This window comes from Phoenix dactylifera, chromosome 2 (assembly GCF_051530095.1).
Source record: "Phoenix dactylifera cultivar Ajwa chromosome 2, Ajwa_hap1_PhDact_Kaust_v1.1, whole genome shotgun sequence".
Taxonomy (NCBI): domain Eukaryota; kingdom Viridiplantae; phylum Streptophyta; class Magnoliopsida; order Arecales; family Arecaceae; genus Phoenix; species Phoenix dactylifera.
Window position 1 is genome coordinate 10,131,003 of NC_143191.1, and position 27,154 is coordinate 10,158,156.

General features: G+C 38.9%; 1 protein-coding gene across 7 annotated transcripts in view; it reads right to left on the reverse strand.

Annotated features, from left to right (window-relative positions):
• Positions 1–200: 200 nt before the first annotated feature.
• The window catches only part of LOC103713279 (uncharacterized), a 30,440-nt gene continuing 3,486 nt past the window's right edge, over positions 201–27,154 (reverse strand). For 2 of the 7 annotated variants that reach the window (XM_008800150.5, XM_008800151.6), the window contains exons 2-9: positions 26,542–26,869; positions 23,476–23,659; positions 12,752–12,931; positions 10,395–10,475; positions 10,143–10,306; positions 6,469–6,605; positions 858–973; positions 201–761 (exon numbers count right to left, since the gene is read on the reverse strand). In XM_008800150.5, coding sequence (XP_008798372.2) covers positions 513–761; positions 858–973; positions 6,469–6,605; positions 10,143–10,306; positions 10,395–10,475; positions 12,752–12,931; positions 23,476–23,659; positions 26,542–26,804 — 1,374 coding nt within the window. In that variant the 5' untranslated portion in view covers positions 26,805–26,869 and the 3' untranslated portion in view covers positions 201–512. Of the gene's footprint in view, positions 762–857; positions 974–6,468; positions 6,606–10,142; positions 10,307–10,394; positions 10,476–12,751; positions 12,932–23,475; positions 23,660–26,541; positions 26,913–27,154 lie in introns of all 7 variants that reach the window. The other 5 variants (XM_039119364.3, XM_089928724.1, XM_089928723.1 and 2 more) reach the window with 4 other exon arrangements.

Genomic DNA, 27,154 nt, shown 5'->3' on the forward strand with positions numbered 1-27,154 from the left:
AGTGACTTAGATTAAATGGCTTTTTTATTTATCTGGGACTAAATAACTTTATTCACCACTTTTTTTCTGGTATCTGGCTAGTTAAAATGATAACCTCCTCTTATACACTATTTTTACAGATATAGCCAAATCAACTTTAAACTGTTTATTGAGTTAGTATATTTCCAAATTAACGTTTCCTCTATGACGAAAAAGAGGTCTTTTCTGGAAAATAATGTGAATCTCTTGATCATTGAGATCTGATCATTCAGCTAAAAGTATAGTAAAAAATCAAAAAAATTATAACATGACTTGGAGCACCTGAGCTTCACCAACTGCAGCATGGTCTTTGGTTTGGTATGAGGATTGACAAGAACGACATTCTTTAGTTGAACCTATACTATACAAATCATATTACAAAGAGATGCCCTGCCACAGGAATGACGGCAAATTCTTTATTGAGAATTTACAAATATCAGCTTACCAACAGTCTTTTTAAATGGACAAATCTTTCTGCAGGAATTTATTTTGCCTCACATCTTGGAGGCATTGGCAGTAATTCTGGTCAGAGCAATTGCAGTCTTGGAGCCAGACTGACGCTGCAAATGCTTGCAGATGAAATCTCCAGCAGCCATAAGTTTGCCAAGATCAACATTCGTCTCAATACCTAGTCCATGGAGCATATAAACAACATCCTCAGTTGCAACATTTCCAGAAGCACCCTTTGCATAGGGGCACCCTCCCAAGCCGGCAATGGATGAGTCGACTATACTGATGCCCATCTGTGAAAAAAAAGGACCAAATTGTTCGGATTGAGAGTTAATTGAATTGATTTTTCCGGTTTTCCCTCTTTGTGGAGCTCTCAGAAACTAGCTTACTTGAAGTGATACGAGAATATTTGGAAGAGATTGGCCATATGTGTCATGAAAATGGACAGCAAGCTTCTGTACAGGAACAACAGACATAACAGCTTCAAGCATTGGAAGGACTGTGCCTGCGTCATAAATAAAAGAAGAATGCAAAGTATTAAACTTGAAAGACAATGTATATAAATAATTAATATAATTTAGCTAAAATTTACAGGCTACTGCAGTTGTCTATATAAGGGGCATTCATTCAGCACAACTGAAGAAGATAACGCAATTCTTTTGTTGGTGATATGTTTTGTAAATGGTAACTAGGATTTAAAATTGCAAAGAATTTTGACAAAAAAATTTCTTCACTGGTTTTCTTGATGGTAGCAAGTCTTGACCAATGCTTAAGGTCCTGAAATCAAGTAGCCATCTTCCGTCTACTCTCTTGGTTAAACTCTTAACAATTATAAGATCCTACGTTTGGGAAAAAAGTTGGAGCACCTCTCCTTTATCTCACATAGGCTAGTGCAAGGAAATATGGTTTTGACAGATGAAAGTGGCATGGCACAAATCCTGAGGGTCCGAAATATGAGCGAAGATAGTGTGCAAGCAGTTAAAAATAGGTCCCCAAGTTTGAAACACAGAAAAGTTAGGTTTCAATCGCCTTTGGGTAGAGAGTAGCCACGGTCAAGCTATACTGTTGAAATGGCAGCAGGATCTATGACGCATCTCTAACCTGGATAGGAATTTTGGGTTTACTAACAAAGCAAAAGAATAAGAGTGCCGTCTAGTGAAGTTGGTAAAATCTTTGGGGCTTACTACCAGGAACCTGGGTTTAAGTTCCAACCACTCTCAGTTCTCAGCTCAGATTTCTCCTGTCCTGGTTTTCAAAGAAAATAAAAAAAGAATAATAAAATAATAGTTTTCCGACTTGGATGCAACATAAGAAAACACCCATTCTAGGATAACCAATCATGATCTCAATGACTTAATGTCTTGAGCAATCAAACGCTCAAATCTTATGTCCTTAATCTCTCTAATGTCTCAAGCCACCCTCGGTCCTCCATAATCATCCAGTGCCCGTTAGGGCCTTACGATTTACAATATCTAATATGGGGTTTGAGGCCCTTCAGCATCAGACAACGACTACCACTTAGTCCCAAGCACAAGAAACAGTTGTCACCTCTATCATATTCATTTGGTTTTCTTTTTAATAAATATTGTTATTTCATGTTGTCACTGTACATGTTATATACTGGTTTATTTTGTTTTCTTCTTTATTCCTAAAGTAGTTGTTGAATAGACGTTTTGCTCAAAATCAATTTTTTTTAATTATTTCTGGATCGATCAACCAAGAATCTAACTAAAACAACTAATTCTTGAATTCTGGTGGTTCAATTTTGGTTCTAAAATTGCAAACACTAACCCTTTATCACTAATGCTTATGATGCCATGCTTTCTTCTAAGGTAAAAGAAGACAAATGTTTCGTCTTAAGATAATCTACTCCCACATTTTTGCATGGTGAAAAGGAGCCAAATTATTTAACCTAAGATAATCTAGTCCATGTTCCATATTAGATCCTGAATCAACTTGATTTTCAGAAATCAGCTCCTGATCCCACTATTCCAAATCCAGGAAAGGGCTGATGAACAAACCAATGTATTTCAGTGTCAAGTGAGCTCCTTCTCTATCTCCTATCCCACAATTTTGATCAGCTACAATACTGTCTAGACAAGATGGGATGCCTACTACTGAAAAATTTGATGGAAGGCTATTAAGTTTGAAAAGGGAACTCCCATTGCTGTAAAGAAAATTGATTCTCAGAAAAGCTCTAGTTACTGGTCTTCCCATCTAATGGCTCACATACTTCTCATCCCCCCAGCGGTTACAGATAGAAGAGACAAGATGGGATGCCTACTATTGAAAAATTTGATAAAAGGCTATTAAGTTGGAAAAGAGAACTCCCGTTGCTGTGAAGAAAATTGATTCTCAGAAAAGCTCTAGATACTGGTCTTCCCATCTAGTGTCTCACATAGTTATCGTCCTCCCAGTGGTTACAGATTGAATCAGATCAATAAAAGCAACATTCTTTGAAGGACCTAAATATATCTTAGTGTATACAGCTTGTCAGTTAGAGAATGATCTTAAAAAAAATGACGGACAACTAGAAGTGTTGGATATTCTCAAATTGAAAACATCAGTAAGTCAACTGTGGTGGAGAATCTTTTCATGTGTGTGGGAAAAATGCTTGAGAGCATGTTCTTGGAACTTCTAGACAAGGGTCCCATTTCTAGTAGTTAAGGTCAAAGGTATCTTCTTATCTTGCAACAGGTTCAAGTTTGGAAATGAAGAGATCAGAATTTGGAAACATAGATGTGCTGGAGAACTTACTTTACATAGATATATGGCCTAGAGAACTTAGTCTCAACAAACTGTTTCCCAGTCTCTACCACATTATGTAAATCCTGTTGTTCTTGTGCCAAATTGCTGGATTGGGGAATTATAGAAGGTAAGTTTTAGGTCTTCAATGAATAAAAGCTTATCTGGATATCATGGTCATGTACAATACCATTCACTACTATCAGGTAATAAGGGCGGGGAATAGATGGAGATGCAATCTCAACTTTTTACCAAATACTCAATGGTGGTGGTAGGAGAAATGCTGCCTTACAATCTGGAAGTCTAGAAAAGACCACAAAGTAAAAGCTTCTAACCAGTTCCAATGCAGAGAAAACGTACTCAATACAGATAAACTTATCAAGAGGCATGTCTTCATAAATCCCACTTGCATCTTCAATGGGGTACAGCAGAAATGGCAAAACACCTGTTTTTCCAATGCTAGATTGTATGGCTGTTGTGGAGACTGGAGATAGATTATCAAGCATTTGAAATCAACTGTTGATTCCCAAATCTAACTTGCTCTAAACCACATAAATGGAAGGCTGAATATAGTTAAGAATGTTAATCTTTGGATAACAGACATTCACTTGATTTTGGAGAATTTTACATGAAAAAAAAAATACCAGTGTCCGAAGATAAGATCAGAATGACAAAAATGTTTGGAGTTCGACTGGGTTTCAACTTTCTTCATGCGTTCCAACTTTCTCATCTTGAAGGAAAAGGTGAAGGAAAAAATTATTTCAACCCTAGAATTAACATTGTTGGCAGAACTGTTTGTTCCTTTTCCCTTTTCTATAATTTCTTTAGGCGAAGACTCCATTTCTTCCTCTTTCGAAATGTAAATATTTCTGAGAATATAGAGTGTGAATTAAACCCATGTTTGAATTGAAGGCAAGATATTCTTTCCTCCTGAATAAGATAGACTGAACACCATGGTACGCCATATCGGTCCGAACTGCGCAGTACAAGGCATACCGTACTGGTTCGGTTTCGGTACTTGGTATGGGTGGTGTACCGACACTCAATTCACCAAAAAAAATTTTACCGTATCAAACCGATACTGTGCTAATATAGCACCCGTATGGAGTCCCATACCGAAACGACGAACCTTGGTGAACACCCTCTTAGGTGCCTTTGGTGGTGCTATTTTGCCTGATGTTCCATCCTTATGCTTTTTGCTGCATCCTCTTCATTTAGTTAATGAATTGGTGATGGTTCTCTCATCTTTACAACAAAAAACTGGGAAAGTATTTTTGACACAATGGCATGCTGTAGAGGTCATACCAGTTTGTTGAGAATTGGCAGTGGAAGCATGGGCAATTTGGTTCCTACTATTTATTCAAGAGGTTGCTCCTTAATATTACCACGTCGAGAATCCTACATTTAAACTCACTCATGAAAGGCAATCAAATCATGCAATACACAGATTCAGCTTGGGCGTCAAGTTAAAAAAAAATGAAGAAGAAAATGTAAAAGAGAGGAAGCATGAGTAATTTGTGTAATCCTGGCTTTGACACATTGGCTTAATGAAGACATCATCCCTGTGTGTTGAGAACTGATAGTGGAAGCATGGATAATTTGGTTTTGACTATTTATTCAAGTTGCTCCGTAAGATTACCATGTTGAGAACCCTACATTTGAACTGGCTCATGAAAGAAAATCAGATCATGCAAATATGTAGATTCAAGTCGTATTTAATAGAGTCATATCTAGCTTGGAATTGAATTTAAACAAAAGAAGAAAATGAAAATGAGAGAAAAGAGCAAAGAGGACGAGGGAAAGGAGAAAAGCATTGGACCGGAAAAGGAGAAGAAAAGAGGAAGAAAAGTGAGGAAGAAGAGGAAAGAATGAGATTATAGAAGGAAGATGAACAAGAAGAATGAAGTGGCTTACTTAGGGACAAAATTTGGCAGGTGGCTAGCAGGATGGTCATCTGCGATATATGACAGGTGGGCAACTCTTTGTTTTGCTCCTCTAATAAATGAGGGAACCGACATGGGCTCTTTGCTCATACATGAACTAAGGAGTTTACAAAAGTCATATATTATTTGTATGGTGAAACAGAACATATAGACGAACAAATCGAAGAGCTACGTATAATATTAAGTTAATATTCTATAATACAATAACTGAGTGATATGCAATCAAGGTCGGAGGAACCGGTACCGAGCAGCGTTGCTCTGTACCGGTTCCCCAGCGAAATGGCTCGATACGGGCCTTGTCGGGCCTGTACCGAAAGAGAGACCGTGCAAAGAGGAAAAGAGAAAAGGAGAGCAAACGGGAGAAGAAGGGCCGGCGGAGGCCGGCCTCAACTGCAGAAAGCAAGGCCGTGGATACTGCCCCTGTTTCGAACGAAACAAAGTCCGGCTGTGGCCTTAAAAAATTTCGCATTTTTAAGTGAAGTCGGTTCACTTAAAAAACGCAAAATTTTTTAAGGCTGCAGCCAGCCCTTGTTTCGTTCGAAACAGGTGCAGCGGCCACGGACTCACTTCCCGCCGCCAAGGCCAGCCTCCACCAGCACTCCGCCGGTGTCCCGCCCTCTCTCTCTCTCCCTCCCTTCCCGACTAGCTCTCTTTCCTTCTCCTTCTCCGGCTCCGGCAATGGGTTCCGTTTCCGTTGTCGGAACCCTATCGGTGAGACACCGATACGGCTCGAGACAGCCAGAACCACCTAGTTTGGGACAGTTCCGCCAAACCTGTATGCAATAAATTTCTAGCCATATGCATGAGCAAATTTACACCTAATACACTGATAGACATGCTTTGATTAATTTATGCCTATTGGTGTATCTAATTGGAGCAGCTGCCTATGGTTGAGGTACTGCTTGAGCAACAAGGGGGTAAGTAACCATCCAAATCTCCTGAAAGCTGGTTCAACTGTCCAGTGCCTACGTGGTCATTCCTTAGGAGAAAGACCGTGCTAAGGTGCCCAGGCAGGCTATTGTTCATGATAAATGTTGCCTTTCATATTGTTTGCTTTGATGCCACTGTTTGATTAGATCATGCAATATCTATTGCTGATGAGCATTGATTTGTACATCTGCTTGAAGACCAAAGAGGAATGCATATCCAAAAACAACACTTTCCATCAGTGAATACAATTTTCTTTTTAACCAATATTTCTTAGGCCAGTCCTTATCCAGATTCTAGACAATACTTGGAAGAATCATGAGTCATGCTAATCAAGAATGCAAATAATAGCAAATTTAAAGAGGAAAAATGGATTTAGCAATACCTGGAGTACCAACTCCAATTGTATCACCAAGTGAAATTTCAGAGCAACCCATGTCATAAAGTTGTTTTGAAACATATGCTACCTTTGATGGAGGCACCTCACCCTCTATAGGACACCCAACAACACATGATACATACCTGTAATAGTTAAATATTAACAAATGTTGTCAAGATTGGTATCATGCTGTAAATCATAGATGGTTGAGCCAGATATGATCATGAACCCATTCACAAGTCATAAGAATCTTTCCAATGTCTTTTAAACACCAAAAATAGGGTTAAAACAACATGAAAGTCATAAGGCATAATTAAATTGTGATTTGGACGAATAATGTGTAAGAAACCATCACTTAAGAACATTAGAAGTTCATTTTCTAACAACCATCAACTCTAACTATCATGTCCAAAAAGTAGGCACCATATTTAATTAATCAATATAGTTCTATTTCACCATATAAGTAAATACAATGCCTCAATTTCAGCTAAGTTAACGAAAAAAACATATACAGACAGACTTATTTAAATCAATTTCCCTTTGATGTTGGATATTGTAGAAGGAACTGCATTTTTAAAAATGATAGAGGAGACAAACTCTCGGTGTTTTCTCTAAAACAACTAAAACTATTATTCTTTACTCTTAAAGTTGAAATTTTAAAAAGACAATTAATTTGATTATTTGGAAATTTCTTGACCATCAATTGGTTATTCTAAAAGCCAAAGAAATTAATTAATCCTAAAAAGTGTATATGCTAACATTTTTAGTTCGTAAAAACATGAATCGGATCTGGATATTATGATCCAAAGAATAGCATGGTTCAACCCATAATCTAGATCCTAAGATCAAAAACTGGATCTTATGGTCCATACTGATCCTGACCCAGGACTCCAGTCTGGACCGCTGAGGACCATTTTTATCTCGATCATATGATCTGAATTTAGTAAGATCTTGACAACAATGAATGACATAATACCAGTATTGTATTAGAAAAATTAAATCTGAAAAGAGTAGGTCACTGGCCAGATGCCTGTTTATTGACTTACAATATAAAAGCAATAATTAAACAATTATCACTCTCTACTGCATTAATTACTTTGAGGCATTACATTATAGGTAAACTATATCATATGCTTTTAGGAAACAGAAATCAACTCAAACAATTACTTTACCATAGCAGCCAACATTAACCCCAATATAAGGAGAAAAGGTGATTATGTTTGTAAACCGAGACCATCTAATTGATAGACTATAAAACTATCATCGTTTATTTTGTATCCACTCTTTTAAGTAAGAAGTTGTAGAAAATCTTACAAAACCTAACAAATTATTGCTTTTTTTTTTTCTTTCTTATGTTTTTCTCCAACATTTCAAGGTTTCAAAGAGTTCAACCAGAAAAAATTGGAAGCACTAAGAAATTATAAATGGTACTTGTTGTTCAATTATTTATACATTTACCATGTGTTGTGAAATTAAACATACGGTCGATTCAAATTTTATAAGGGAAATATTCATAGTACATAACAATGTGTGAGGATGGTCAGCATGAGGATTGGTGCTTCAATGAGACAACACACTCCCCAATAAACGGATGATTTTCCCATGTTGATGTAATCCAATGACATCTAGTACATCTACCGCTACGTCTTTGAACATATCAAATTTGGTGCGGCTATTGGTAAACTTATTCTGATATTTTATAAGAATAATTAGGATTAACACGTCAGTATAGTGAACATCAATTTAGACTGCCAGCTTCATTTCCATGTTCATTAAGTATCAACAATGAAAGTTTTTAACAGCTTGGACCAGTTTCATGTAAAAAATAAATGTGGAAGCATGGTGACAGACCACTTAATCAACCACTGTGGATACACTTTATTTTAAGAAAAAAGATCAGAGGAAAGAAAGGCACGGAGAGACGGATGCAGATCTTAACGAGTCCAACACAAGCCAGTTGAGTTCCAATATCTCCCCAACTTCCCAACAATAAAATATAAACATATTAAAAAAAATTCTAAATGAATAATTAAAAATAATAGTTGTCCTTCACAACAAAATGAGGGTCTAGGAGAGAAACGAGGTTGAGGAAATGCCAAATTTAGAAAAGAATAACTAACTTATAACCCACATCACGCACGAGGTGGAGCTTTTTTTCTATTTTTCTAACTATTTTTAAAATGCATATAGAATAGATATAATGGAATAAGAAAATAAAATAGAATAAATTTGGAAAAAGAAGAAAATATTGCATCCTGCGCATCACGCGGGTTATAAGCTAGTTCATTATTTCTTTATTTGAATTCATCATTGGAATTACTAGAGATGAAAGACCATCAAAATAGGAAGTTTTAATATACTGGATAATACTCTATGGGTAATCAGTATTTAAAAAAGAGAGTTTTCCCTTTAGGGGATGGCATGGCATCTATAGCTGAAGAGAAAAGTTCAGAAAATATCAATGAAGAATTGTATCAAGACATTGGTGCCAAGAAAAGCGGTACCATCCCGAACTACTCGATTGGGGCGTACCCAAGGTAAGCCATACCTTACCGAATCGGATGGTACGGGGCGTATCGTACCGAACTGAGTGGTACGGAATGTACCATACCACATCGGTTCAGTATAGGGCATACCGACACTCGGTACATCGAACCGGACCCCATACTGGGCGTACCGACACAATAATAGATTGGCACCGATACAAGGCCCGATACCGAGATGACATACCTTGGGCGTAACAAACCGTGTTGAGGCGGAACTGGCATGGTTCTGGCCCTTGGTTCCAAAAATCCAGCGATAGAGAGGGAGAGGAAGGAGAGAGAGGGAGGGTGAAAGGCAGGGAGAGTCAACAGGCCGACTTTAGTTCAAGTAGGTAAAATAAAAAAAAAAATGAAACAGGGGAGATCCCATCGAGATGAGGGTTCTGGCCCTCAATCTCTCTCGGCCTCTCACTCTCTCCCCCTCCCTCTCCCCCCCTCTCCCACCCTTCCTCTCCAGCTCTCCCTCTCCCTCTCTCTCTTCCTCTCTTCTCCTCCCCCTCCCCCTCCAACTCCAACTTTGGCTTTGTCAGTACAGCCTAAAACAGCACGGCATGGGGGCATACCATGTCGTACTGCCAAGCAACCAATATGAGATCCGATACAGGTACATCCAACTTTGACTGGTGCTCTATGGAATTAATGAGGACACTCAGTCCAAGTATTTTGAACACTGCATGATATAGTTGCATCTCAAAAATTGATGGAATAAAAGGATAATCAAAAAGGTTTATAAAACATGTAAGCAATCCTCAGTTGAACAAAACACATACTGACATCAGAAAGTAGAAAAAAGCTTCTATGCACGAGATAAAAAGTTTTCCTTCAGAACATTCGGTTGGTTAAGAAGTAAAATGAGCTACTAACTTGCCGCAGACAACCACAAGATCATCCAACAATAAGGCATAATCTGATGACCACTCATTAGCAATGCATGCTAGACAATGATCAGAAATCTTATAGCATCCAGCTCCAGAAGGAAAAGCATAAGCCTTGGTAACTTATGCAACAAATGTTGCTGTAAAGAAAAATTAATTTAGCATAATGTATGCTTTTAAAGATTTTAATAAAAGTAAAATGATTATAGAAACTCTTAAGCACCCTTCAATAGTCAACCAGAAATAAGTAAGCAAAACATACCCCCGAACAGGCATTGCAAATCCTTTAGCAGCAACGGTTACATCACGATAACGTGCAAGGCTATCTTTAATGCTACAGTTGATGTTTGACTTGGAAAATGATTCTGAAGCTGATGCAAACACTGCAACCTCTTTTGCACCAGCTGCAACAGCAGCCTCAAATCCCTGAAAACGAAATATGTCAACTTCAAGATCTTCCCCTACAAGAAAGTAGTCCATAATTTAGATCCACGTTTAAACTAACATGACTTACTTTAAGGTTAGGTGTTAATACAGGAAATCTTGCACCCTCTAGATTTCGAAATGCTTCCATGACATCCTTTGCATCTGCTAGCTAAATGTTGGCATCAAAATGGTAATAGCCCGATCCAACGGTTAGCTTTGGTTCATAAAAATGTTTTAGAGTTGAAAAGTCACAATCACTTCTAGCAAGGTCATTAAACTGATACATAACAATTAACAACCAACAAAAATTAAGGACTGAAAAAATGTTTAACCTAGTTATCCACAATGTAATTATACCACAGTGTAATTTTTTTAAAAAAAAGCACAAAGGCAAGAAAATAATGTAAAGAAGCATGAAATTAATTAGTGGTTGAAGGAAATGTAACTTAAGGGAACTATACAAAATAACTAGTTGTAATAATAAGCACTACATTAGATTCCAATAAGTTGGTTAAATTATGTTCAAATAGCTCTCAGAAAGTGAAGCAACAGCTCACAACTTCCTGATGTTTTAAATGCTGATACAGGTTGAAGATCCAGATATTGTTCCAAGCCGCACAATATTTTTTAAATAGAGAGAAATCAACTTTAACAAAAGGCACCATGTAGCAATTAAAAGTTGTCCTGGAGGTATTCCAAGACAACCTTTATAGTTGCGGCTATTAAAGAGAATTTGTATAGAATGCCCACCTAAAAGAGCTAAAATAATTGTGTCTGCATAGAGGGGAAGGGGGAATAACAAGGGAGAGTGTGAGGAAAGAAAAGCATGGCCCATGGTTTAGATCCATTAAACCTTGTGCCCAAGGTTTGCCATCTCAAAAACCGAACCCCATACTGGTGCCAGACTAGTACAGTGATGGTACGGTACGGTATAGAATTTTTTGTCATACTAAATGTTGGTACGCCATCCATACCGGGTACCGGTATCAAACCGGTATAGTACAGTACGCCCCATACCGCCCAATTCGGGCCAGTACAGCGTACCTTGCTTGTGCCACAAAGGTGAGAGCTCACACTGGCCTTTGAGGCACACACAAGACACAACCTCATAATCATATAAACCTAGATTTTTGCTCATGCAAGATAATGTTTTATCCTAAATACAAGAAGAAGACCTTATTCAGATCCTGGAGACATGAGATACCTCTTTGGATTCATGCCTTATGTATATTGGGATAGGCTCATGGAAGATCACCGTACTTTTGAAGAGACATGAAATATTGATTAGCTTCTGCAGGCATGTGGTTGAGCACTTGTTAAACCACCTATGGTCTTCAAGAGTCATCGAATACCTTAGGCCTATGACAATTGTGTAGATCTAAAAGTTATGGAGCCTAGTTTCTACTAACTCACAAGCCATGTGTTAGCTTGGCCGCTAGTTAGTTTGCTTCAGCATTGTCTTATAAAACTGGGATGATGATTGGTTCAACACTATTTAGAGACATCTAACTCATGTCTCTGAAGTATTAAGAAAGTTTCCCATTCACTACATTGGATATTTTCAAGATTCAGAATAGATGAGCCCTAGCTAAGCCTTGCACTAAACCATTTTTACAATAAATTTAGCTCCAGTCTAAGCTTTGAGCAAGGGCTTATATCCCTGTCCAAGACCCATGTTGGTCCGGTTAGGATTAGAGCTGATCACGGGCTAGGTGGCCCGCCCAGCCCGTCCAGCCCAACCCGAAATTTGGCAAGCTTGGGCACTAATAATAGGCTCATGGGACGAGCCTAGCCAAAAAAAAAAAGGCCCGATCAAAAAATCGAGCCAAGCCTGGGAAATTTAAAAAATAACCCTACTTACATCATCCTTAAGCTGGTAGTATCAAATACAAACTCAAAGCCATCCTTTTCACCAGGTGCTGCTTAACCAAAGCAATACCAAGTTTTAAAAGCCACAACAAGAATAATATAGTACCTTGTTAACTATATGGTGAAACTTATACGCTTCATGAATATCCATTTCAGAGTTCATAATTATTTGTTGTCTTGGTCCTCCAATCAATGCCTTGCATGATGTAAAATGAAACCTAGCAATACAGGAATAATACTATAGTAGCTTGCTTCTCGTAAGTAGGGCTGTTCTATTTTGTTGATAGGCCACAAGCAAGTGGGTGCCTCCACCCATTTGGTTTTCCTTGGTTCATCACCACCAACCACCCGTGAATGAGTGGACAGCAACAATGGCACATGAAGACAGATAATGCATGCATACCACATGTGCATATCAAAAAAAAAACTTTCCTTTTAAGTATAGCCTAACTACACGTCCTTGTAGAGAAGTTAAGCATTTACATTTATTCTTCACTAAACCACTTCTAAATCAACACTTCATATGAAGAAACATATGTATGGTCCTCTTAACAATAAAAGAAAAGTGAATGTTACCTGTGGTACCCATTTTGGAGAGACGAAACTAGTGGCCTCAACAACAGGCAATCCAGAAGAGACCAGCCTCCGTATCAACTCGATTTTCACAGGTGTAGGTACAATGTTTTTCTCATTTTGTAATCCATCTCTCGGTCCAACTTCTACTACATTTACAAAACTTGGAAGGTCTCTTAGAAGCTGCAAGAACCAAAATGATATTCAGTTCATACTTCATACAATCCTTGAACAAGAAACGAGATTATGAATAGAATATGACAATCATTGGAAAGAGAGCAAGGTTTTAAATCCCATGGGACGGAGTCCCAGTTTCTCAACGGAATGGGATGCCCCGTTGTCCCGCCCCAACCTGGCGGCAGTCCCAATCATGCATCTCAGTAGATATCCCCCGTCTCTTTCCCCTTTTTCTTTCTTTTCTTTCTTTCTTTCTTTGTTTCTTTCTTTTTCTCCTACCTTTCTTTCTTTCCTTTCCTTTTTCTTTCTTGTTCTTATCCCCTCCTTTATTTCTTTTTCCCTTTTTCTTCTTTTTTCTCTTTCCTTTCTTCCTTCTTTCCTTCCTTTCTTTTTCTTTTTCCTCCTTTCTTTCTTTCTCTTTTTCTTGTTTCCTTTCACTTGTTCCTTTTCTTCATCTTTCCTTCCTTTCTTTCTTTCCTCTTTCTTATTTTTTCCCCACATAGGTGGGGTTCAGAGTCTTGACGCCGTCCCAGTCCCATGTTCTCACAAGAATAGGACGGGACAGCCGGGATGCCCCCCCAACCTGCCGGGACTAAAAACCTTGAAAGGGAGTAAGAAACGGCTAATACGAAATATTAAATATGCACGTAAAAAAGTAGAAAAATATCCTTCCCAGATATGAAAGGTAAAAATTAGAATTCTATAGTACAATCATAGGGATATATGTTTTCAAACTAGTTGGGATGACATATCATTTCCTTAGGGTACATTTATTTATATACCATTCATACAATGCTTGCAATACTCACTCATAACAATTTTCTTATTTGTATGATAATTACTATCATTGAATTTTTCCTGTCATCAACCATTCCAATACATAAATCTCATATCTTGTATGGATATGCAACACAAACAGCTAATTATTTATTAACAGAACCTTTTGGATTCATGGATTTTTTTATATCCTGATTCTTGACCAACAAGTCTTTCACTATCTATATGCGCTGGCTTCAAGGTTCAAGGTCTGGCTGTGATCCACTGAAGTTCTGAGACATCTTATGTTGGCTTTAAATCTGATGATAACTCTCTGAGTTGGCATCATGATCTTTCCATGGCAACCTCCAGCCAACCAAGGACCTAATATAAAACCTAAAAGTTTAGCAGGCAGGTTGGCAGACCTATCCATATACGATTTCAAGTTAAGTCATACAAGCTGGTCAACTCCCTAAAATTCCATTGGCATAGAAAGAAGCTTAACAAAGAGGGATGAAGATGATTCAATAATGAAATTTGATTTAACCTCTAAGGCAAATACTAGAAGCCAAATAGCAATACTGAAACATAATCCTGACTTATGGGCCCTGTATGATGTGTTGTATTTTATTAAACATATTAGTTAGATGAAGTTGAATCAAGCTAGTATTTTGATTCTTTAAGAACATGCTCAACTCTTTAGACAAACATCTCATATTAACAGTCTCGAAGAAATTTCTTCCATCAAGCAGAAAACATAAATTGCAGGATTAGATTGTAGATAGTATAGAGTATATGCTATTTGTTGTCCTCCTCAATAATCATACTCAAAACCAAAAAAAAACACAGATACAAACTCATATAACCAAGGTCTGCAATCTCGGTACCAGGTACCGTATCAGTATCTTATCGGTTCGGTATGGTACGGTACACCTGTGTGTCGAAATAGTTCTCTTATCCATTTTCTCTTTTATCTCGGTACGCCTTGGTACGGACCGATATGCACTTCGGTACGGAGCTTGTACCGACTTGAATGTGTGTTTCATACCGATTTTTCTGGTACGGTACGGTACGCCCGTACTGAGTGGTACGGCAGACCTTGCATATAACTATTCTGGCTATCTATGGTAAGGTTCGCTGTACCCGTACTGGATCCCATACCGGTGCCACACTAGCATAGTGTCGGTACGGTACGATACGAATTTTTTTTGGCGTACCAAAGGTCGGTACGCCATCCGTACCGGTACCAAACTGGTACAGTACGGTATGCCCGATACCATCTGGTACGTACGGTACGGCATACCATGATCCATGAAGATCAATTCACTTTGAGAACAAGCAAGCAAACCTTGGGCCAAAATAAGGTACACATGCCATGAAATAGTACAAACTACTGTAAGTAACAATGACACTTAACCTCCAGCGTAAGTCAACAAAGATATAGCTGTTTAATTTTTTTATTGCTTCCTTAGGCCAATTTTTAGATTGTATATGTGATACAAAAATAGAGGTATTCCCACAAAAAGATGTTGACTGATCTGCCAACTGTATTGCACTTGTGAAGCTATCCTGTTCACTAGTGTACGGCATCATATAGTGCCTAGGCATGACACCATGCACAAGCGGACGGGACGTATTTAGAAAAACGAAGTAGAAGATACATATAGAGCCTAGATAAGAATTTCCATGCAAGCATCTAAAGCATAGCACTTTCCAAACAGAAAGAACAAACCTTGTCTATCTAAGGGTGTTTCATTGGTCCTCCACCATAAGTTCTATTTAAGGTGAGCCTACTAATGGTAGGTTCCTCACATACTCACAAATTCCCAACCAATAATTATTTTAGATGCCTTGTTGTATAAAAGGGCTTGAAATTACCCCAAATCTCTAAACCTAAACTAGCTCTCTTGGCATTTAAACTTAAGAACAAGATTAGGGAACTTGCTAAATTTTACTTCACGATAAGGATTTAGAACCTTCACTAAGACGCCCTTTTTATTTAGGTTGAACCAAGAAAATACATGTGTATTCATCTTAATGCATATACATGACAAATGTTAATAGAACTGCAAAGTCAAGCATTACTTTAGAAACACATATTCATCAGTAATTAATAAATTATTTCAATTGACACCAATTTCCCATTAACCTCACTGCATTACCACATCGAATGCCTGGTGGTCTCATAAACATCCTACTTAGTTACTAGGTTCACCAAAGTAGTCTTAGTACCAAGGTATGCCGTACCGATACTTGTAGGCGTACCAGTCGCCTACCGGACCGGTATGGTTTCGGTTAGGACCGGTTTGAACCGGTACCGAATCGGCCGACGGAGCGCAGCATGCGTGCGGAAAAAAGCCCGCGGAAGCGCATAGTGCGCGCCGCATTAAATGTCACTCTGTGGAATTAAAAGCCCCACACGGGCCAGCGCGGGCGCGGTTCCCAGCGCAGGAAACCGCGCGTAAACGCGGTTCCCAACTCGCGCCCACGCAGGCGCTGCCCAACGCGCGGAACCGAGCCCGCACGGTTCCCAACTTGCACCCGCGCGGGTGCGCTGCCCTGCGCCCGTATCAATACGAACCAGTCCGGTTCACACCGATACCGGGCTTGTACCGCTCAATTCCAGCTCCAAAGGGGCCAGAGCTGTTTTCTACGCTTGAACCGGATCGGTCCGGTACGGGTTGAACCGGCTCGTACTATTATAGGGATATATAGGCATGCTTCTACTCATGATGCTGCCTCAAAAAATTTGTACCGTGGTGTACTAAAATGTATGTGACATGAACTATCTTTACAGGCACCAGCAACAAAACACTGATTGCGAGGGCTGCTATAGAGCTGCCATATGTATTGTTGACATCTGCGTAACTATATTTCCTAGCATCCAACTAAAAGTGCCATGACAAACTAAAATTTTAGGCTTTATGCATGGATGTGAAGCTTTGCACACACTCTAATCATCAGAGAGATGGAAGATCCTCTATATTTGTAAAATGAAAAGGATTTGTAAATCTAACCTACTGCAAGTGTTGATGTTTCAACACCTGACCACCTAGCCAAGCCAGCTCCCTCTATGATGGCATATGTGTCCTTGTGATGTCCCCAACCATACAAGTGTGGCTCCTGTGACCATCTGTAGCCTTGAACAGACTTACAAGAGCAAGATAAACTACCTTTTGCAGAGTGAAAAGGATCCTAGGTGTAGTAGTCTAAACCAGCCTATATGTAAATGGGCTCAGTCACCTTGACCAACCATTTGCTCAAACACCATCTCTAACAACAGTAACCTCATCATGATTGCTGTTATCCTTGTCATCATTGTTGTCATCATTGGATGATCTACACCAACTACAATTGAAGGTTCTGAAGCATCCTTGTTATTATCCCATAATGGCACATCATCGGCAACTTCTAAAGAATTAACCAAGTAGTGCCTTACCTGACCTTAGCTAGTCTGATCACCTTGAGTTCTTTGGTGCTCTAATCAACATACGCCGTACCGATATCGGTAGGCGTACCAATCGCCTACAGGACCAGTACGGTTCCAGTTTGGACCGGTTTAAACCGGTACCGAACCGGCCAGCTCTTTTCTGCAAAAGCGGGTGCGCCTAGCCGGAGCCGAAGGAAAAAAAGAGAAGGAGAGAGCGAGCAGGGAAGGGAAGGAGGAGAGGCCTCCGCCACCCGCAAAGGGCTGCGGGGGGGCGGCGGAGGCCGAGGGGGGGCGGGGGAGCCCGCGGGGGTGCGGCAGAGGCCGAGACCGCGGCCGCGTCTCCTGTTTCGAAAAAAATTTCCAAATTAAAAAACTGTGGTTGTGAAACAGGGGACGCAGTCGTGCCCTCAGCCTCTGTCGCGCCCCCACGGGCTCCTCCGCCCCCCCGCAGGCTCTGCCGCCCCCCCTCGGCCTCCGCCGGCCCCCCACGGTCCTTCACAGGCAATGGAGGCCTCTCCTTCTCCCTCCCTCCTCCGCTCGCTCTCTCCTTCTCTTCTTCTTCCCCGGCTCCAGCTGGGTTCGGCATCTACGGGCCCTGTACCAGTTTTCACTACTCCGTCATATCGGTCAAGGCCCAGACTGATACGATACATGTTGAACCGGCCGGTACAGGCCGGTTCAACATACCATGGCTCCAATCAGCCCAACTCTATTAACTAGAGTCATCACCTTAATTAGCTATGGTATTGTGACCAGCCCTATTGTACTAGTAGGCCATGTTGCCTAATTATCATTCTTGAAGCACATTGACCTATGAAGCGAAACATAATGTGCTTCCACCAATCATTTAAATCACCTTCGAGTCGATGATCATCATCATCACAATTGATCCACCCAACAGAGCCAGGCCGAGAGGGGCATCCGGGGAAACAAGGCAGCTCCTCAGGTCAAAAAGAAAGGAAAAGAAAATGGAGTTGTAGTTCTATTGAAGAGAGTCGAGGAGTCTGTTTACTTAGATTCGAAGACTAGTAAGCTCTCGGATGAATGGTTGCCCACACAATATCAGCGATGATAACAGTTCAAGCGACAATGCATTTGATGGCAAGGGAGGTAGTAACGGACATTGCATGACAATATATGACTTGCAGCCCCAAGGTCTTCGATTCATCAGTAAGTCCAAGTTACTCATGCCACACAGAACATGAACCATAGTGCATGATATGCAAGGATACCATTGTATATAGAAGACGGGAACCTCGAGATCCATCAAGACATGATGCTCTACTGCAAATGGCCTCACATATGGAGTTAGGTCCTTAGATGTATTTGGATTTGAGTCGTACACCGGATCCTATTCCGCACAGCCAACCTATGACCCATATGGATATTGTCCTTTTGAGGTGTTGTGTTCGAGTGGGTACCATCCTTCAAAACTTCAAGCAATTTACAAGTTGGATTTGCTACCAAGACCTCCTGATGACCAGTCTAGTATCAAGGTGGCTATCCTGCGAGTGCACATTATGAGAGGATGTAGTAATATGGGGTAGTCATCTTGAAATCTTGGAATGGTATCTCAGTCTCGGACTATGATCACGATCCTGACGTCTACGAGGGATATCAACACTTTACAAAATTTTAGATATCGATACATATTTTGTGGTTTAAATACATTAAATTTACTTCATATGTTATATGTATGCATATTGTACATATATTCAACTCTATTTCATGACCAAAAAGCATCAAAACAGTGTCAAAATTACAAATTAAACTATAACCAACAAAATAATAAATGGAAACAAAAAAATGTTAAGAAAAAATAAAAAATAATAAAAAATAAAGAAAAAGGCAAACCGGTCAAATGACTGGTACACCACTCTGTACCATGTGCCAATACAGTACAGAACTGTACTACTGATGGCCGATCAATACGGCACCCGGTAATGATTCAGCGATCCTTGCCTGAGATACTTCCCTAATAGCTCCGAAATGAGGGGAAGGGCATTTTCTTTTTCTTTTATTGTTAACCTTTTAATGGTGCATGGTCAGTTTTGTAGCCTAATATTATATTAGCATCTATCGGATTTGAATGAAGACTAAATGATGACATTATAAAATTTGATGCTCATAAAAAGTATAGACTATATTATTTTGATAGCCTATCATGCTTTACGAATGCTCTTTTTACATATGTAAATATTTGTATATGTATTCTTGCATGTATATACGTGTAAAATACACATATTTATTAATATATACCAGCCATATCATATCTTGTCAAGGTTTGTCAATATCGGTGTATCATATGATGTCGTATCTGTATATTGTATCCATGTATACGCTTCATAGGTTCTAGGCTTGCTTGTCTGGTTCGAACAATAACAGGTCATAGTTGCTGCACTTCTGAAACAAGAGCAGTCCCTCTTGCTCACTTGATTCCTATTTTTAAACCCTAAAATGCTCCGTGTTTGTACTGCATACATATTGAATGCTAATATTCCTTAAAATAATTCTCTAACACATGTCCAATACTTGCGTGAAATATCTTATTTACCAAAATTTTAAAAAAAAATAGTACTCCAGATACTTCTTGAATATGCTGATATACTTCCTTGGTACCTACAAAATGAGGAGAAGGGCATTTCCTTATTTTTTTCAATGTTAACTTTTTACCAGTGAATGGTCAACGTTTTAATGTTAACTTTTTGTATGATGCTAATATTAGTAGATTATATCTGTGGATTTAAATGATGACCAAAAATTGATGCTTATGGAAAGTATGAACGATTGTATTTTCACAGCCTACCATGCTTTAGGGATGCTTTTCTTACATACGACCATGTGCATGTACATAAATAAAAAATATGTACTTACTGACATATACTAGTCATATCATTCCTACATTTTCCAGGTATGTAGTATTGTTGCATCCGTATTGTGTTGTATCCATGTGTCCATGTATCATAGGTCCTAAGCTTGCTATAATTGGGTCCAGAAAAAACAGATTATAGTTACTGCAGTTTTGAAACAACAACAGCCCCTCTTGCTCCCTCTTTTCGCTGATTTGAAAGCCTAAAACTAATGCTTCTTTTCAAATCTCTAATATGTTTCTATCCTGTTTTTAGCAACATATGTTTTCTCTAAAACTACACCAATTGGTTGATCAAATGCTTGATCTAACTCTCATCGTAAACCTATTTTCTTTCTAGTCTACAGAATCTGATTTGAACCTTCAACTAAGCCCTAGATTTCCCCCATCGTTGGAAGTCTACATTGTGTTAAGCCCTGCACATGTCCATACCAAATTGATCTTAATTTATAGACGTTTAGCATCTTGATTTGCACACTTCCAGAAAAATAGGACTTCTCACAATCAAACTGCAGCAGCTTCAAGTTGAGATGAACATCAGCCCATTGCCATTGATCTTCACAGAATCCTAGAAAATCATGTAAATAATCTTGCTAGTAGTTATGTTACTTTCATGAGTTCAAATATATTAGTTTTACACATGGTTCACTACACTGATACAAAACACCTTGTACCAAGCATACTGTACAATATTGGAAGGTACCAATATGGTACCAAGGTTTAGTATCCGAACTAAGGTCCGCCGGACTGACCGTAACAACGTACCGGTGGGCACCGATACCGGTACAGTACCGGTTCGGTACCGGTCGATACATGCGCGGGGACGCGACGCGCAGACGCGAAAAAAAAATTACGCGTGGACGCACGCGGACGCACGCGGACGCATTAAATGCCAAAACCACTCTGTGGCATTAAATGGCCCACGCGAGCTACCAGCCCGTGTGGGCGCACTACCCCACGCGGGGAACCGTGCGCGGAATCGCACGTAGGAGCGATACTTTGCTGGAGAGCTGGCCGCGGGCGCGGTTCCCTGCGCGGGGAATCGCGCGTAGGCATGTTAAATGCCACAGAGTGGCATTAAATGGCCCACACGGGCTGACAACCCACGTGGGAGCGCTGCCCCGCCCGCGGGCGCGTTCCCATCCCGGGGAATCGCCTGTTGGCACGTTTCCAGTGCAAGGAATCCTGCGCGGGCGCTCTTCCCCGCGCGCAGGCGCGCGGGCGCATGAGGAAGCTATCACACCGGCTTAGTTTGCACCAATATCGGCTTGTACGGTGCGAACGGTACCGGCTTGTACTAGTGCGAACGGCTCTTCCCCACGCGCAGGCACGCGGGCGCATGAGGAAGCCAACGCACCGGCCTAGTTCGCACCAATACCGGCTTGTATCGGTGCAAATGGTACCGGCTTGTACCGGTGCATACCGAGCCGGTACGCACCAGTTCAAGTACGGAACCAATCGATTCCGACCTAAACTGGGTCGGAACCGAATTTATATGATGTACCGTGCCGGTGCCTATTGACACCGGTTCGGTACGAGCGGAACCAATCAGTTCCAGTTAGTTCAGCATACTTTGATCCGAACCAACTTGTATCAGGTGGAATTGATCAATTCTGCCCAACTTCGAGTTGTACAAACAAATACCACCCAGTGTCCTGTTGTACCGACATAATATTCAATTTCATATTGTACCAGCCAAGGTTCACCATCTTGATACTAGTTCCCAATACCATGTTGGTACAATGTCAGTACACCCAAGGGTTGGTTCGGCAAACCAAGACTTCCATAACAAGTCTCAATTTAGTATTAGTATGGTATAGTGTGCCTGGTACGAGGTGGTATGTACCGGTATGATGAACCATTATACCAACAATACCGCCTAGGTTCATGTTGTAACATGTGTCGTCCAGCTTTTTGTTGTACCGACACGTACCACACGTTTTAGACATTACCATGGCTAGGCATGAGAAAAGGATCCGTAGACCTGTGTTAGTATAGGAACTATACTATAGGTACCATATCAATTTGTTACCAATAGATACCCATTACTAGATCCCAATACCATGTTGGTACAATATCAATACGCCCAACACAAGGGTTGGTTCGGCAAACCAAGACTCGATACATCTTCCATAACAAGTCTCAGTTTAGTATTAGCATGGTACGATGTGCCTGGTACGAGGTGCTATGTACTGGTACAGCGAACCAATACTTCAAATCTTATGTCATATCTTTCAAATACCAATACTCGTCAGATACTTTTTGGATGTCTGATACTTGTGTTAAGTATCCTATTTTCAAAACAAAAAGACACTTAGGATACTTCCACATACACTTTATATTAAGGTGTGTTGTACCGGCCCAAATCAGGCGATACAAAACATATCGTACCATACCGGTTCGGTACTGATATCCGGTACGGATGGCATACCAACACTTGGTACGCCAAACAAATTTTGTACCATACCGTACCATACAGATTACAGACACTGTGCTAGTGTGGTTTGGTACGAGGTCCGGTACCAAGACGACGAACCTTGCTTTACATACTTCCCCAATACCTCCAAAATATAATCGAGGGTCAATTTTTTGACTATTAATATTTTAATATTAAAATATAAATGAACTATAGTCTATGGAATAATAACTAATAATGTGCTTATAAAAGTTAATATTACCGTATAAAGTATAATAATAGGATATTTTGCTTTATGGATGCTTTTTATATACACATTGATACATATGTATTTGTGTGTATGTATGCATGTACATATATAGATATAATACATATACTAATGCATCACATACATACACAATCTTTTCACATATCTCAGCCGTATTGTATCCTATTTTTCCAAGATTTCTCATGTTAACATATCCATATTGTATATTGTGCCATATCTGTATTCCCTATCTACATCCATGCTTCACATCTCCAGTCAAAATAAGCTAAGATATAAGTCCCAAAATTGTGTGGGCAAAATAAGAAAGATTAGCTTCTTTATGAGCATGAAATAGGACAGGAAGCAGAACATTTTTGAATATAATATACAATATATGGTTAATACACTTAAAGCACATACATGACGACAAAGAGATCACTATACCCCTAAAACATTTAAGAGATGTAATTAGTGAACAAAAAGGATGATATCAGTTAGCTTAATTGTCATCATAATGTATGGACCTTTAAACAAGGTCTAAGCTAATAAAAGCACAATAAATATGAAAATGTGATACATAATGAAAATGAAAATATAAGATTAGAAACTAACAGTTTAGAAATTCATCTTTAGTGAATACTATTTTCACTGGAAAAGGAAAAAAATCTTGTAAAGAAGAACAGATTATACCCTTAATTGAGGTCTTTTGTCCCAAAAAAAAAGAAAAGGATTTTTTCCTTTGCGTCTATAAGTTGCATACCAACATATCTAGGAAAAATGCAACAACACATAGAAACTACAAAATTTAAAGTATCCTTCAATTTTTGAGCACCTTGCTTGTTGGACCTGTTATTTCCCTGTCGCTGCGAGATGAGCTAAAGTAGCAACCTTGCAAATCTCGTGAACCATATAGACCATCATAAACCCTTTGATACCTGCCAAAGTATGAGGTTCTTAACGTAAAGGACTTTGGCCGAATCTTCTCCCAAGGTTGTCTTTCCCCTGTATATTCTTCACTATAGAAAAAACAAAAAAAACAAAGAATAACATATATGTCACCATGTAATAACATGAAAGTGATGTATGGAAAAGGAATCAGGCATTATTGAAAAAGTAACATAAAGGATGGTATTGAACGAGTCATGACTAATGAGGATTATAAAGCAGATTACACAAGAATATTTTTTTATGAGTTTACAGTTTCAACAGGAGCAGTAATCTTATTTGGAGATTGTGCAATGCCCACTATGATAAACTTCATAAGTTCATATAAAAGCTTCCTTTAAACTGAATGCATTTTAGCAATTTCAGGCATTGAAGTGGTTGTGATAAGAAGAACTGCTAAATCAATCATCATTAGACATAAGACTCTTAAGCAGATTCATAATCTACTAGTCTGCTTCAACATGCCAAGGCTCCTTGAGATTTGATTTTGCCAACAAGGTCATTTGCTCATACCCTCCAAGTCAATCAAAATCTCTTTTACCATAGAGATGATTATACGATAACAAGTTTGATCAAGAAACTGAATAAAGTTGTTGCTAATATTATTACTTAGTGTTAGATTGATTCTTTTGGACGTCTTCTGGATCACAAAAGCTTGTGCTTAAATCTCTGCTCTCAAAAAGATCGTTGCTGTGATTATACTTAAACCTATGGTAGGAAACTTCTATTTAATATATTAATGATGCTTTCAAGCCCTATGCCTAGACCTGTGCCTCCTCATCATCTGGAGCGGATGCCTCCACTGACTCCCTAGAGTGATAGGAAGGTAGCTCTACCGCTCGGCAGTCCACCTCCGCCTTTTTTTTTGGTAACCCTCTCTTTCGCTGCTCTAAAATCAATGAAGTACTTCTTCATCAGTTGTCGAACCTCCTGTGAATATTTTCGGCACATAGATATATCGGAGTAACCACCAACTAGTGCTGCTTCAACTATTCATCCTTCTTTGAACTATGTATTGCACCAATTGCACTTTCAATGGTGCCGACCCAAGAGCATTTGCCCATGATCCCAGCCAATTTCATACAAGTTCATCAAGTATGTCAGTTTATCAATTCTTTAAAAATAGTAAAATTTTGTTACGACGAAAATAATTTTTTATCTCAAAAAATACATCTGATTTATCTAACATAATACTAATTTTTTATTTTTTTTATTTATTTATATATTTCTAATAAATTTCAAATTTAAAAATAGATTTAAATTTTATAAATTCAAAAAAATATGATTTCTAGCTCAACATTTACTTCTAAATTATGTAATACGTAGTACTAATTTTTCATAAATTTTAAAATTATTTATATATTTTTTATTATTTTTCAATTTTAAAAATAATTTTTAAATATTAATATTTTAAAAAATTAATTTAAAGTCATATCCATGTAAAAGCTAACAATGGATGTTACATATATTTTTTAGGCCATGGGGCATGCAACAAAAGTTACTTATTTCTCAATTTTTTTCAAAGTTAGGCCTAGGCTACTTTGCTCTTGATCGCATCAAAACTTGAATGAATGAACACCAAATTTTTATGAAGAGTAGACTGCATGCCCCTAAATATGTTTCTCATTTGACATTTTTAATTTCTATTTATTTTAAAAAAATATTTTTTATCCAAAAAGATATTTTTTATTTTGAAAAATTATATATAATCCAAAAATTAAAAATTTTTGTCGTGTAGATCGTCCATAGATCTACAACATATAATTAAATCAAGCCCAAATCAAAAATTTTGGCATGATCTTCTCCTATTTTGCAAGTTTCGATCTATTTTTTCAAGCAAAAAAAAAAACTAAGAAAATAAGATAGGAGAAAGGAAACATACCTTATTTAGGCTTAGATCTTCCTTCTAAACTGCTAAATCGGCGAGTTTTTTTAGTAATTGAGAAAGGAAAGCGGAGAAAATCTCTCAACCACTTTTATTTGCTGTTGGGAAGGCCTTCTCGGACCTTCCCAACTTCAATTAAAGCATCAAACAAGTCCACAATGAGAGGCCCGGTTCGCAACCGAGTTGACTCGGTGCAAACCAGCCGGTTTGCACAGAGTTTGAACTGAACCAGCTGGTTCTAGGCTGGTTCACACCGGTTCCGGCCGGTCGGACCCTATTCAGCTAGTTCGAGGCCAGAACTAAAAATAATAAGCGAACCGACCCAGTTTCACGCTGGGTCGTCTCAGCACTGCCCGAACCGGACGGTTTGGCCCGATTTGGCAGACCCTGTTTAAAATAATCCTCAAAAAGAAATAAAGAAAAAAGTCAAATGATGTTGTTCCGATACTAAACTGGTATGCATTACCATACCGAGTGCTAGTATAGTATGGTTTGGTACCACCATACAAGCAGTACAAAAACAGCAAACCTTGCATGAAATATTGCAAAAATTTAATAAAAGTAGGAAGGGTAAATGTTTTCCATTCTTTAAGTTTGAGCTATTTGCTCGAATATAATAGTTAGTTTCTAATGGCTTGTTGGTTAGATTTATTTATATAATAAAACATATTTAGCTTACATTTTTCGATAACGCAAATATAGTTTAGCTTAAATGCTAAATGAAATTGCAAATGCTTATTGCTTGTTCAATTATGTCTGATGCCACTAGAAGCAACAAAATGTACAGAGATCTCCATAAAAATCACAATTGTACCCATGTTCAGTCACTTTGACACAATGTAAGACCAGATGAAGAAAACAAGCATGGAAATTCTATCAGTAATTTCATTTGGGATGCATCCTTCGGAAGCATAAAATTTGACCACCACAACAAGGACAGAACCCCAACTTCAGTTCCCAGAATGCATATCCACAAATCTAAACCATACCCACTGGTAGCAAAGTAGATGGGTGTATAAACATGCATTTATCACGCAGCATGCTTCTGCTTAAGGAAGTCACACTCACTTGCAAATATAAGAGGAGATATGATGTCTGCCTTCAATAGTGCAGTTACTCATTTCCGAGTCATCTTGTTTGGGCCTGCAAGCACTTGATGTGAATCTTTGAAGCTTTTGTGCACTCCAATTCGGCAAGTTATCAATCCCTAGTGGCTCCTCTAAACTGGACATCATCAAGCTGGCTGTGAAAAAGGGAACTTGGACAAATGCACATGTAACACAAGTAATCCGCCGCGGACATTTAGACAAAACTTTTGGCGTCAGCATCATATCAACAGCAATTCTTGATGGATTGGCACATCTCAGCAAAAAGCAACATTTAAATATTTATGTACCTAATTTGCAGTGTTGAGAATCTATATGAGAACAGGAGACTATCTGTGCATGTGGAAACATGGTTAATGTAATATTAACTAAACATCAGTGTCTTATAAATTCAAAACATAAGCAGTTTAGCACAACCAAATTAAAATGATATATATCAAACCAGAAAAGGCAGAAATCAATAGAAAAGTCCATGCTGGTGCACAAAGAGTCGATCATTTCAAGATTCTAAAACCCCGATGTAAAGCTTTCACAGATAGAGAAATAAAACCACACTGAAATATATCATCAAAGGA